Source organism: Mustela erminea, chromosome 13 (assembly GCF_009829155.1).
Source record: "Mustela erminea isolate mMusErm1 chromosome 13, mMusErm1.Pri, whole genome shotgun sequence".
NCBI classification, from domain to species: Eukaryota; Metazoa; Chordata; class Mammalia; order Carnivora; family Mustelidae; genus Mustela; species Mustela erminea.
In genome coordinates this window covers 52,815,454-52,830,395 of record NC_045626.1, presented here as the reverse complement: position 1 = coordinate 52,830,395, position 14,942 = coordinate 52,815,454, and the positions used below count along the sequence as shown (strand labels likewise).

The following is a 14,942-nucleotide window of genomic DNA, read 5'->3' as shown; positions in this document are numbered from 1 at the left end:
TATTACCTTAACAGGGATCGATATTTTATAATTTCTTTGCAGTGTTTGACATATTAATAGGGGAAAATCTAATAAATGATATATACATTGATATATATATGCACACATACACACATGCAAATACAGTTTTACTTTTTACTCTGAAATTATTTCAAGTTCACAAAAGCGTTCCTTGTAAAATATGAAGAAATCCTTTACATCCTTGACCCAGATTCATATTCAGATTCCTTTTGGCTCATTTGCTCACTTTCTCTATTTGATAATTAGTTACAAATATCATGTCCCTTTACCTGTGAAAGCACTTCCAAATATTTCCTAAAAATCAATGCTATTTATACATATTTAATTTTTTAATATGGAGTGAATATATAAGTATTAGTCTCGAAAACATGCAGGGATTTATGTCAAATTAGATAAAGTGTGTGAAAATGTTATTTTAAGCTGCAAAGAATCATTACAAAAAAAAGGATGTCTTGGGGCACCTGGGTGGCTCAGTGGGTTAAGCCTCAGCCTTAGGCTCAGGTCATGATCTCAGGGTCCTGGGATTGAGCCCCGCATCGGGCTCTCTGCTCAGCAGGGAGCCTGCTTCCTTGCTCTCTCTCTCTCTCTCTTTCTCTCTCTCTGCCTGCCTCTCTGCCTACCTGCTATCTCTGTCAAATAAATTTAAAAAAGAAAATTTTTTTTAAATGGATGTCTTTTCCACTTGATATGCCTTAAAGTAATTGGTTGCTTCTATCTGAAGTTTAAAGAAATGTACCATTATCAGAGTATATCCTCCAATAATACAACAAAAAAAAGAAGAAACAGCCAAAAATTGCAATCATTTTCAGTATTTACTCTAAGCTTACTTGTAGTTTAATCTTAAGTTCTTTTTTTAAAACTCCTAAATTCTTAATTACTCATTAATTTAATATTAGGGAAATCAGACATGAAGTTCTAGAGGGTGGTAGAAATTTGAAGAATGCTCCCATGTTTCTATCAAATCAGCTACAATGTGAGAAATTAACAGGAGCACCTGGCCTGGGTTTTTGTTTTTGTTTTTGTTTTTTCTTTTCTTTCTTAGAGGTGCTCAAACCCAATGCAAGTTATGTACAGAGGGATATAAGTAAATAAAATCCGGTTTCCTAAAACACACACACACACACACACACACCCCAAGACTTCATTTGGAAGATTTTGAAACACAATTTGTGGACTCTATCAGCTTTTTATAAAGAGAGAAACCTTCTTTAGATAGTATGTGTAGATTCAAAATCCCCATAGTGCTTTTCAAGATTTTGACATATCTGGGTTTGGTCTATTTTTGTGCAGAATGAGAGTATCTTGCCAGAAAATATAGGGCCTGTTTCCATACTTTGTACTAAATTAAGCTGCACTGCACACTGAAATTATTTGACAAGTCAGTCAATTCTAAAAGCACGGTAATGAAAATACTAGTTTCAAAAAGTTTAGACAAAAAACTGTCACCCTGAAACACCCTGAACTCTGACCATGGACTGAAAAAATTGTTCCCTGGGTTTGCATTTATAAATCAGAAGAATTAGCTCCTGGGCAGGCACTGGAAGACGACTTCCCGATGCCACCCTTCTTTCATTGTGAAAATAAAGCTCTTTTTCTTTAGAATTGACTGTTTGGGATTGCAGACAAGACGCAGTTCTGTTACGGACTGGAACACAGAGGGAATGAGATGCGCTGGAGTTTCATGGAATCTGAGGGGGCTCCCTTGCGGAAGGATGGGAGGTGAAGTTCAGGGATGCTTAAGGGAGAGGGTGCTTCTCCACTAGGTAGCAGCAGTCATGGTACCCTCGTCTGCCCGCAGGTGAGCGAGATGGAAGTGAACGGGCAGTTTGAGTCGGTGTGCGAATCGGTGTTCAGCGAGCTGGAGTCGCAGGCGGTGGAGGCGCTGGACCTGCCGGTGCCCGGCTGTTTCCGCATGCGGAGCCACAGCTACGTGCGGGCCATAGAGAAGGGCTGCTCCCAGGATGACGAGTGCGTGTCCCTGCGGTCCTCCTCCCCACCGCGCACCACCACCACCGTGAGGACCATTCAGAGCAGCACCGGTGAGTGAGCAGAGCGCCTATCCCCACCCTGGGGCTGCCATGAGCCTGGCCTCCCAGGCCCAGGCTACAGAATGTCCCAAAAGACTCCACACGGTGTCGTCCTCGCTGTTATCACACAATCGCCAGGAACATAATGCCACCCGTGCCCTACAAAGAACGGTTGTGCCTCCCTGCCTGCCTCTGTCCCCTGGCTTTGGCCACATGCACAGTCCTCTCAGCCTCCATCTCTGGCATGAACAGAGAAACTTCAACTACAGAACCAAAGCGGGGAGGGTCTTCCCCTCCCCACACGACATACTAGCAGCCAGCAAACTCATCCCATCAGCTCCTCCTGGCCACAGTCAGGCTCTTTTGGGGGTTATCCTTAGACAAGCGGGTTCCCCTAACTACTGAGTATCACACCGTGAGAATTTTTTTTTTTTCAATTCCAAGATATCCACAAAATGACTATCCCAAAAGACCAGAAATATCACTGTTAAGAAAATAGGGAAGAAACAGATGATCCAGATAGATTAATTGAACATCTTATGAGTTTTCTTTCATTATAACAAAGACAGATTTCATTATTTTAAAACCTTCTCTCATATGTATAGAGCACCTCCTTTTCCCTCTAAAGTGCAATCAGGTTTATGCAGTTAAACTGTATTTTTATCAGATTTTAAGCAGAGAGGCACAGAAGAGCTTCACTAGTTTCCATGACACTGAAACCTGCACGGGAATATAGCCATGGGTTAGATATGACAATGTGTGTGTTGGCGGGGTTTTTTTCCATATTTATAACATTTGGGTCCAAGAAGAAAATCTCCTCCATCTTAACTAGGCGTAACTGTATGATTGATTTCAGTGTAACCCCAATAAAGAGTAGTTCTACAAGAAGATCATCAAACCTCGAGTCATGGTAAATAAATCAATCAGAAGGAAAAGCCTGTGCCAGAATACCACAGTGTTCAATGTTACTTCTAGGGCCTCAAATGCCAGAAATGATCCTTCTGCCTAGAATTTTACAGCCATGAGAAGTAATAGGTCCTCAAATCGGAGTTAAAATCCTACTAACTAGAGATACGGAATTGAGGTAGCAATTTGTAAGAAACCATGAGAGGTTAAACATGAGGAGTTCACCTCTGACCAATGCAAAGAAAGGTATCAGGATCAGGGAGAAGGATGCTTCTAGAGAGCCCACAGGCTCCGCGGCTCTGCAGGGAGCTCAGCCATACAGTGGATGCCCACTCTGGCTCACCAAGAAATTCCGCAAGAACACCCACAGATGAAGTTAACAAGTAAGGTTGACTTCTATAAGGAAAAACAAATTTTCAATCATCCATGGGCATATTTCTGTGTGTGTTTATGTTCATGCAGTGAGTGTAATTTGAAGACCTGCCCTGTGCCTACAGCACATCACTGTGTCTCTTATTGTTCCCCATTTGCACCACGCCCACCCCGCCCTTCCCCAGTGTCTAGTCTACTGCTCGCTCTAACAGTCTTGCCACCTGCCAGCTGTTTTCCTGTACTGAAATTGCTCGTTACGTACACAGTATGTGCATCCTTGCCTAGAAGCGTGAGGGGAAGGAAAAGGGCCAATGGCTGACTCCTTCCCCCTCAAGGAGCAATGCTGGGGATAAAGTGGCAGGAGACTCCAGAAGGCTTTTTTTCTGCTCACCTCTCAGAGGATTTGTGCTTTTGTCAGTGGAGACAATTTACTTACACCTCCCACATCCGTCCTCACCCTTGGGCTGTGCTCTTCACCCCACATAACAGGATGTCTGACCTTTCTGAGACCTTTCCCAGATACTCAGAGAGGTTCCTGGAGTTCAAACAACAGGACTGCTAGAGAAAACTCAGGGTGCCTGTTAAATCTGAATTTCAGATAGTCAATAATTTTGTAGTGGGAGTGTATCTCAAAGTTGCATGGGGCATACTTATGCTAGAAAATGATTTGTCTTGTTTGGAGTATTTGCTAAATCAGACAAGCCTACCAGCGAAGGGAAGTAGAATCTGGGAGGGTGTGCTGTGTTGCTCCTTTTAGAATATACATTGACTGGAGGGTCTTCAGCTGGGGACCTTATGAGGGAGAATACCACAAAACAGAGAGAGGCAAATGAAAATACCGGAGGTGATTACATCATTCCTTCTTGGGCTCCGTGTGGCTCATCATAAGTACTGGGCTGCATCCACCTGCCGGCAGTTCTCAGGGTGGGAAGGCTCCATGCTTGGCTGTAGCTGCAGGGGCTCAGAGGCAGGGTGTGACCTGCTCCTCCCTCCAGGAGTGGGAAAGCATAAAATACCAGATTTTTGCACAGGACAACTGGTGACGTCACCCTTCATCACACTAAACATTATGATTGATGATCTCTACAGTCACAGAAAAATTAACAAGTTAAGGACTAAACTATGATACTAGCTTCTAAGTAAGCCCAACAGACATTTTACACATGTGACCTTAAGAATTCTAATATCACCTTGCAGTTTCTCTATGCCACAGATTTGTTCTTCTAAAAAGTCATCATTTTATGATATAATAAGGTCCTCCATTCATTCTACCCCTCCGATTACTCCTATGTGCTCTTCTCCCTTTCACACACACACTCTTCCTTTTCTCTCCCATGATCTCAGTACTATCATATTAATTTTCTTCTACTGGTTTCCTTCTTACACTGAATCAAATAGAATTTCCTGTAGAAAACACAGAAAATCTACTTTCTCATGGGACCTACTAATTTTTGAAAGGATGTGCTCATTTGGGGAAATCAGGAAACTACTTTGCTCTAATTTTAACCATTTCCCCCATGTACACAGGTCAGATCTGCACCCGTGTTCAGTAGGATGTGATGTCGATTCCTCCTTCTCCTTCTTTTCCTGTGCTCATTATTCTCGGATTCTCACCACCAATTCTTTTTCCTAAACTTCCTTTTGCCTGGAAAAAGTTCTTCGGTTCTGTCAACTGCAGTTATTAGCTGTAATTTTTTTCTCACAACAATGCACATGCTGAGTCTTTGATTTTTGTGTCAGTCCGTTCTAACTATTCAGATTTGCAACACAATATATTGAGTTTTTCTCTTCCAGCCTTGTCCATTCTCCATATTAGCAAGATGAAATCACAAACAAAAGTCCACAAGTGTCTTACCATGTGAGATCGGCATGAGGATGGGCTCAGCCCTAAGTGGCCCTAACGATCCCTGAGCGACCTGAGCAAGAATGGTGACTCGTCCCAGAAAATCAGGGCAAAGTAGGAACTGAGTTAGAGAGTGACTTACAGTTATGCTTCTTTTGCTTTAATGACCTGTTGGCTTATGTAACCATCATAGAATCTTATATTCTCTCAGCCTGTAATCTGCTCCCAGCACTCAAGATCTCCCCATCTAATATGCGACAAGCTTTTATATAAAGCCACTGTACCCAAGACTATTAAGCTAGGATTAGAGATACTGTAGGAAAATACAATTTAGCAGTAGAGCAATTAACCTTGGACTGGGAGAAAACAAGCACACTTACCTCAGTTGCCTGAATATTTTAGATAAAAGTAGAACCAGGTGCTGAAAATAAAGCCACACATCTACCTCAGGGTAGTGGATTAAACTTGCCTCGTGTGGAATATACCAACACAACTGTTTGTGTTTAAGAAGAATTTTTTTTTTTTTTTTTTTTTTTACTTCCTACACTGAGCATCTTAGACCTATCAAAATCTTTACCACATTGTAGCTAAGACAGACAGACTTGTACTTGGTGAACAAGCAAAAACATTGTATAATAATCATCAGTGGAGACAACCATACAGATACAGACACACATTTGGTCAGAAAGACAAAAAATAAACTGTTTGTAGTGGTTACCCAGCAAGTAGTAGGTGAAAGAATCAGTAGGGGCAGAGGGAAGTATTTTAAATAGGCATTGCTTTTTATGATTTTAAAAGCCAATGTTTGGTTAAAATAATACTCAATTATTGTATGGTTTCACTTATTTGTGGAACATAAGGAATAACACAGAGGACATTAGGAGAAGGAAAGGAAAAGTGAAGGGGGGGAAATCAGAGGGGGAGACGAACCACGAGAGACCGTGGACTCTGAGAAACAAACTGAGGTTTGAGAGTGGAGGGGAGTTGAGGGATGGGTGAACCCAGTGGTGGGTATTAAGGAGGGTACAGACTGCTTGGAGCACTGGGTGTTATACGCAAACAATGAATCATGGAACACTATATCAGAAACTAATGATGTACTGTATGGTGACTAACATAACACAATAAAAATTTTTTTAAAATAAAATACTCTGACAGAAATAAGCAAACTATCATGATATAGAATTCTGGCTTTTTAAGAAAAGCATTTTGAAATTACATGCTTTTCAAAGCAGCTTTATGTAACAATAACATAAACTGATAGAAGAGTAAGTAGGTTCATTTGCCACACTGTGGCTCTTAAAGTTTGGTGTATGTGCTCTGCTTTTTTTTTTTTTTTTTTTTAATTAGGGAAAGCCTTAAAAGTTGACAGAGTTGAACTGATTTTTTTCCTTCAGGAATCCCCCAGAGGGGCACTTGGGTGGCTCAGTCTGTTGAGCAGATGCTTTTGGCTCCGTTCGTGATCCCAGGGTCCAGGGATTGAGCCCCACACAGGGCTCCTTGCTCGGCAGAGAGTCTGCTTCTCCCTTTGCCTCTCCCCCTGCTTGTGCTTGTTCTCTCTCCCCCTATGTCAAATAACTAAATAAAATCTGGAGGGAGGAGAGAGGGAGAGAGGGAGGGAGAGAGGGAGAGAAGGAAGGAAGGGAATTGTATAAACAAAAAAGTTTAAAAAAAAATTTTTTTTTAAAGCCTCCAGAAAGGTCAATGAGGCCATGATAAAGCATCCCCCCAGGCCAACAGCAAGTGTCCCCCAGCCAGGGAATCAGCACACTGTGCCCTCCTGGGTGTGGCCTGGGGCCACAGTGAAACCAATATTTATACTTTTTTGAATGAGATTATATTTTCTCTTAAATTGAGATATGCTCTTCTATAATATAATCCTACTTCACAGTCTATCATTGCTGTCAACTCTGACCCACCCACTCAAGTTCTTGCTCAGTTTAGCAAAAGCAGGTACCCTTTGATCAGCTGAGGTCGGGGCTCAGGTTCCAAGAGTTCTTCCACTGGCTTGAGTCTTCACCCCCCATCACCCACCCCATCCAGGATACCCCGTCCGGGTACCTTCATGTACCCTACCTTCATGCCCTTTCAGTCCCATATACCCTGCTTCCCATCCACCCCCAATAACAACAAAAATCCTTAACACACAAGATCGTGAGCAGAATAACATTAAGGCAATAATTTATATTTGCAATACGCATAGTAGGGATTCAGTAATGGAGAAAGAAAGGGGAGAGGAAATGCAAAAAAAAATACTTGCTTTTATTACGATATAACTGACATATTACATTGTGTATGTTTAAGATGGGCTACCTGCCGATTTGACACGTTTCTATATTGGGATGTGATTATCACCATCGCATTAGCTAACACCTCAAGTCACTTAATTATCATTTGTCTTTTGTGGTGAAAACATTTAAGATCTAGTCTTTTAGCAACTTTGAAGTATCTAATACAGTATTGTAGACTATAATCACGATGCTATGCATCAGATCTCCACAACTTATTCATCTTCTAACTGCAAATTTATGCTTTTGATGAATATCTCAATTCCCCTACCCCCTCAGCCCCTGTAACCACTATTCTACATTTACCACTAGTTCAGTTTTTTCAGACTCCACATATACATGATATCATATAGTATTTGTCTTTATGTGACTTATTTGACTTAGCATAATGTCCTCAAGGTCCCATCCATGTTGTCAAAATGCCAGGATTTCTTTCTTTCTCGTGGCTGAATAATATGCTACTATAATATATAAACCACATCTTCTTCATCCATTGATGGACTTAGGTTGCTTCCATACCATGGCTACTATTAATAACAAACAGCATAAAAATACTTATATACCTCACAAACTGCATGCTTCATGATTGGATAATCAAGATAACTTTCCTAGGAAATAGCATCGCTATTAAAACAAGCTGAATCATAAAACATTAGCAGAAAAAACTTCTACATCATCTAGTCCAGAGGTCTGCAAACTACCATCTATGGGCCAAATCCAGCTCTCCACCTATTTTTATAAAATTTTATTGGCACAAAGCCACTCTCATTAGTTTACACATGGCCTGTGGCTGCTTTCACTCTTTAACAGTAGACCTGAGCAGTTGTTGCAGAAAGCCAAAAATATTTACTATCTGAGCCTTTACTGGAAAAGGTTACCACCCCGATCTAATCCCCTGTCCCCCATTTTAAGATAAGAAAACTAAGGTGAGCTTCTGTCTGGACGCAAAGTCAGAATAAAACCCCCGATCCCCCAGCCATAGCCTTTTGCTTGTTTGGGTCCCAGCTCTTGAAGTTGTTTATTGCATGATTGTAAGGTTAATCTGAACTCATCTTCTTTACATGTGAAATGAAATTAGAGTGCTGCTTCTCTTGCCAGTGTTAATGACTACTTTTGGAGCATCCTTAGAGTTCGGAGAAAGCACACTTCTATTACAAGGCACTAATTCAATTAATAGGTTGTTTTTATAAAGCGGTGAGAGAAAAGTTCAGAAGTCCAAGGGGACAGACAACAGCCAGAAGTGTTTTGAACAAAGGGCCTTTCTTTTCTAGTCAAGGTAAGATCAAGTAGTAAATATTCAGATATTGCCTTGTTCCTCTGCTAATGAGTTACCCTTCCTTGAATTTCTCCAACCATCCAAATAAAACTGTAGACCAGCCACTTACCCTCATCTGAGGAGGCTTTAAAAGGAAAAAAAAAAAAAAAAAAAAGACTTGATTTGTAGCACAACTTATGCCTTTTATGAGGTTACTTGTCCGGTTTTTATATCTGAGAAAACGGACAGTGGTAACTTTCCAAAGCGTTTTGGCTATAACCTTCCTATCTTCTGTGGGAAGATTCCAACTTGAGTTGGAATTCCTCTGTATTCTAGTAGAAATATTATGAAATCATAAGATGCAAAAGTCTTATTAGATAGAGAAAGAAATAAAGTCTGAAGAACTTGGGCTTTCATCTCCTCTATTTGTTTCACTATACATAGAAATCACCTCTCAGGGGCGCCTGGCAGGCTCAGTGGGTTAAGCAGCTGCCTTCAGCTCAGATCATGATCTGTGGGTCCTGGGATCGAGCTCTGCATGCAGAGAGGAGTCAGGAGTTGTCTTCCTCTTCTCCCTCTGCCCCTCCCCCTGCTTGTGTACTCTCTTGCGCCCTTTCTCTCTCAAATAAATAAAATCTTTGTTTAAAAAATCACCTCTCGGGAATAGAGTGGCAAACTTCAAGATCGTGTGCCCTGTAGACAGTCCTGAAGGCCACCTTTGCCCATGTGAGGGGTTGACACATGACCAATCATGAAGGGGCTCCAAGGTTTTCTCGCCATAAGGGTTAATGTGAAGTTCGAATCAATAAGGAAGTAATAAATCAATAAGGATGATTATGAAATCATCAATAAGTATTATGTAAATTATACACTGAAATGCCTCTATCCTGGCTTTGATTTTAGATCTCTCAACCTGGCTTACTTCATTAACAATGATAACAGCTAACCTTTCAGCACTTACTATTTGATAAGCATTTTGAACCAGCTGCATAGACTCTCTTGTGTAATCTTAATGAATATTCTAGGACACATAGGTAATACATTATCATTCTCATCATACAAAAAAAAATTGAGGCTTAATGAAGTTTACACAACTTAAGGCCATACTGCTAGTAAATTACAGAGGAGACTCTGAAATTCTCTTTACTGATCATGAATGTTTAGTATAGTATATCTTGAAATAATTTCATACAAACCTGTCTGATCTAGAAGCTCTTTTTTTTTCTTTTATTTTTCCTTTTTTTAATTAACATATAATGTATTATTTGTTTTAGGGGTACAGGTCTGTGATTTGTCAGTCTTACACAATTTGCAGCACTCACCAGAGCACATACCCTCCCCAATGTCCATCACCCAGCCATCCTATCCCTACCTCCCACCCCCCAGCAGCCCTTCAGTTTGTTTCCTGAGATTAAGAGTCCCTTACGGTTTGTCTCCCTTTCTGGTTTCATCTTACTGCTCTTTTCCCTCCCTTCCCCTATGATCCTCTGTCTTATTTCTCAAATTCCTCATATCAGTGAGATCATATGATAATTGTCTTTCTCTGATCGACTTATTTCACTCAGCATAATACCCTCTAGTTCCATCCATGTCACTGCAAATGACAAGATTTTGTTTTTGATGGCTGCATAGTATTCCATTATATATATACATACACACATACACACACATACACACATACCACATATATATATATTCATATATATCTCACATCTTCTTTATTCATTCATCTGTTAAGGGACATCTGGGCTCTCTCCATAGTTTGGCTATTGTGGACATCGTTGCTCTAAACATTGAGGTGCATGTGCCCCTTCAGATCACTACATCTGTATCTTTGGGGTAAACATTCAGTAGTGCAATTACTGGGTCATAGGGTAGCTCTATTTTCAATTTTTTGAGGAACCCCCATGCTGTTTTCCAGAGTGGCTGCACCAGCTGGCATTCCCACCAACAGTGTAGGAGGGTTCCCCTTTTCTCCATATCCTTGCCACACCTGTCGGTTCCTGACTTGTTAATTTTAGCCATTCTGACTGATGTGAGGTGGTATCTCACTGTGGTTTTGTTTTGTATAAGAAGCTCTCTTCTTTCATGCTTTCTTCCCACACATTTTTATTTAGCTTCTGCCATGTTTGAAACCTATGTTTTCCTTAGATTTTTCTTTAAAAAAAAATCCCTTTAAAAAAAAAAAGTCTTGTTCATGTACTATTGACATGGTTTTTTACTGAACAAACAATGGGTCACAGAAATCAAAGAAGAAATTTTAAAATTCCATGAAAGAAATGAAAATGAAAATACATTCCAAAAGCTATGGGATATAGCAAAAGCAGTTTTAAGAGGCAAGTTCATAGTAATTTAGGCCTACCTCAAGAAACAAGAAAAATCTCAAATGAATAATCTAGCTTTATACCTAAACAGAACTAGAAAAACAAATAAATGCAAAAATAGTAGAAGGAAGGAAATAATTTTTAAAAACTGAGTCTTTTCTAAAAAGACAATAGAAAAAAAAAACCACAATGAAATTAAGAGCTAGTTCTTTGAAAAGACTTTTTTTTAAAAATCAAGAAGTCTTTAACTAGACTAAGAATAGAAGTGAGAATACTCAAATAAATAAAATCAGAAATAAAAGAAAAGTTGCAACTCACACCAAAGAAATACAAAGGATCATAAGAGACTACTGTGAACAATTATACACCAAACTGGACAATCTAAAAGAAATGGATAGGGCATCTGGGTGGCTCAGTGGGTTAAAGCCTCTGCCTTCAGCTCAGGTCATGATTCCAGGGTCCTGGGATTGAGCCCCGCATCAGGCTCTCTGCTCAGCAGGGAGCCCGTCTCCCCCTCTCTCTCTGCCCACCTCTCTGCCTACTTGTGATCTCTGTCTAATAAATAAATAAAATCTTCAAAAAAAAAATAAAAAATAAAAGAAGTGGACAATTCCTAGAAACTTACAGTCTTCTGAGACTGAATCATGAAAACAACAGAAAATGTGATAAAGCAATTACTAATAAGGATATTAAATCCATTAAAAAAAAAAAAAGAAAACTCTCAACAAATGAAAGTCCAGGACCCAACAACTTCACTGGTGAATTCTACCAAACTTTCAAAGAAGATTTAATACCTATCCTGATCAAACTCTAAAAAACTGAAGAGGAGGCACCCCTTCCAAACTCATTCTATGAGGCTAGCATTATCTTGACATGAAAACCAGATAAGGACACCAAAAATAAAGAATGTTATAGGCCACTACTCATAATGAATATAAATGCAAAAATCCTCAGCAAAATATTAGCAAACCAAATTCAGTATGATCAAATGGGTTTTATTTCAGGGTTGCAAAGATTGTTCAGTATCCACAAGTCAATCATCATGTACACCACATTAACAAAATGAAGGATAAAAAATTGTATCATCTCAAATACAGAAAAAGCATTTGACAAAATTCAACATTCATGTATGATTAAAGAAAAAAAAAACTTTCAACAATGAGGGTAGAGAAGGAACATACCTCACATAATAAAGGCCATATATGACAAGCCTAAAGCTAACATCATATCCAATGGGTATGATGAAAAAGCTGAAACTTTTCCCTTAAGATCAGGAACAAGTCAAGGATGCCCACTCTTGCCACTTCTTTCAATATAGTAGTGGAAGTCCTAGCCCAAGCAATTAAGCAGAAGGGGGAAAGGCATCCATTTTGGAAAGAAAGAAGTAAAACTGTCACTACTTGCAGACAATATGATTTTACATATAGAGAAGTAACCCTAGGGGAGCCTGGGTGGCTCAGTCAGTTAAGCATCTGCCTTCAACTCAGGTCATGATCCCAGAGTCCTGGGATGGAGCTCCACATCGGGCTCTCTGCTGAGCAGGGAGCCCGCTTCTCCCTCTCTCTCTGCCTGCCCCACCCCTATTTGTGTGCTTTTGTGCTCCCTCTCTCTTTCTCTCCCTCTGTGAAATAAATAAATAAGATCTTTAAAAAAAAAAAAATCCTAAAGTAGTCCTAAAGACTCCACCAAAAAATGAAAAATGTATTCAGTTAGTTGGAGAATATAAAAATCAATATACAAAAATAGGTTGCACTTGTGTACACTAACAAACTATTACTAACAATTGTAATTTTTATAATTATATCAAAAAGAATAAAATGTCTAGGAATAAAGTTAACCAAGATGAAAGCCCTGGACTCTGAAAACTATAAGACACTGATGAAAGCAACTGAAGAAGATACAAATAGCAGGAGATATTCCAGGCTAATGGATTGCAAGAATTAATATTGTTAAAGTGTCCCTATTACCCAAAGCAATCTATAGATTTAGTGCAATCCATATGGAATTTCCAACGGCATTTTTCACAGAAACAGAACAATCCTAAAATTTGTGTGGAACAACAAGAGATCCCAAATAGCCAAAGTAATCTTAAGAAAGAAGAACAAAGCTGGAGGCGTCATGCTACCTGATTTCAAACTATACTACAAGGCTATGGTAATTAAACAGTATGGTATCTGCATTGGAACAGAATAGAGAGCTCAGAAATAAATCCATGTATATGTAGACAGTTAATGTATTATATTCATATAGTTTAACAAAAGAGGCAAGAACATACAGTGGGAAAAGGACAGACACTAATAATGGTGCTGGGAAAATTGAACAGCCACATGTAAAAGAACAAAACTATACTACTATCTTATACCATATGCAAATATTAATTCAAAATGTATTAAAGACTCAAATGCAGATGAGAAATCAGGAAACACCTAGAAGATAAGCTCCCTGACCTCAGTTGTAGTAGTATCTTTCAGGATCTGATTCTAGAAACAGTAACAAAAGCAAAAATGAACAAATGGGACTATCAAGTTTAAAAAAAGTTTCTGTACAACTAAGGAAACCATCAACAAAATAAAAAGGCAACCTACTGAATGGGAGAAAATATTTGCAAATCACATATCTAAATAAATGGTTAATTTCCAATTATGTTTTAAAAACTCATATAATTCAGTAACAAGGGGAAAAATCCAGTTTAAAAATGAGCAAATAATCTGAATAGACCATTTCCTAAAGAAGACATAAAGACAGCCAACAGGTATATGAAAAGATGTTCACTATCACTAATTTTCAGGGAAATTCAAATCAAAACCACAATGAGCTATCACCTCACACCTATCAGAATGGCTATTATTAATAAGACAACAAGTGTTGGCAGGATGTGGAGGAAAGGAACCATTGTGTACTGTTGGTAGGAAAGTAAGTTGATGCAACTACCTTGGAAAAGAGTAGAGAGGTTCCCCCTAAGTTAAAAATAAAACTACTATACCATCCAACAATTCTACTTCTAAGTATTTATCTAAAGAAAACAAAAATAGTAATTTGAAAAGATATATGCACCTCTGAGTTCATTGCAGCATTATTTATAATGAACCACATATGTGCACACAGACAGTGGAACACTTCTCAGCTATAAAAAAATGAATTAAAGTTCGCCATTTGCAACAACATGAATGGACCTTGAGAGTATTACACTAAGTGAAATAAGCCAGAAAGAAAAAGACAAATATGATTTCACCTGTAACTGAAATTTTTAAAAAAAAATTAGCAAAACAAAACTGTTGGATACAGAGAACAGATTGGTGGTTGCCGGGGGCAGGAAGAACTGGTGCGTCAATGAATGGGTGAAAGAGAGTAACATGTACAAGCTCCCAGTTGTAAGTCAGGAGGTAATATACATCATAGGGGTTATAATCAATAACACTGTGTCGCAAATTCGAAAAGTTACTGAGAAAGTAAATCTTGAAAGTTCTCATCACAAGACAAAAAAAAAAAAAAAAAAAAAGGGCGCCTGGGTGGCTCAGTGGATTAAGCCGCTGCCTTCGGCTCAGGTCATGATCTCAGGGTCCTGGGATGGAGTCCCGCATCGGGCTCTCTGCTCAGCAGGGAGCCTGCTTCCTCCTCTCTCTCTGCCTGCCTCTCTGCCTACTTGTGATCTCTCTCTGTCAAATAAATAAATAAAATCTTTAAAAAAAAAAAAAAAGATGTAAAGGAAGTAGCAATTAAAATGGATAATGTCCAACTCTTGATTTCAGTTCAGGACATGATCTCAGAGGGTTGGGAGATGGAGCTCCATGTCGGGATGGGTGTGAAGCCTGCTTAAGATTCGCCTTCTTTCTAACCTCTGTCCCTCTCCTCTTCCCTCTCTAAAAATGAATGAATGAATGAATGAATGAAATGGATAGAGAAAAA

The 14,942-nt window shown here is 39.3% G+C and overlaps 1 protein-coding gene and 1 long non-coding RNA gene across 11 annotated transcripts in view; one reads left to right on the top strand and one right to left on the bottom strand.

The window, feature by feature from the left end:
* DLGAP1 (DLG associated protein 1) overlaps positions 1 to 14,942 on the top strand; it is an 876,459-nt gene that overhangs the window by 699,093 nt on the left and 162,424 nt on the right. For all 10 annotated transcript variants that reach the window (XM_032311577.1, XM_032311574.1, XM_032311575.1 and 7 more), the window contains one exon: positions 1,820 to 2,060. In XM_032311577.1, coding sequence (XP_032167468.1) covers positions 1,820 to 2,060 — 241 coding nt within the window. The remainder of the gene's footprint in view (positions 1 to 1,819; positions 2,061 to 14,942) is intronic.
* Positions 1 to 14,942, bottom strand: part of LOC116572480 — a 333,614-nt gene that overhangs the window by 280,799 nt on the left and 37,873 nt on the right. The window lies entirely within an intron of this gene.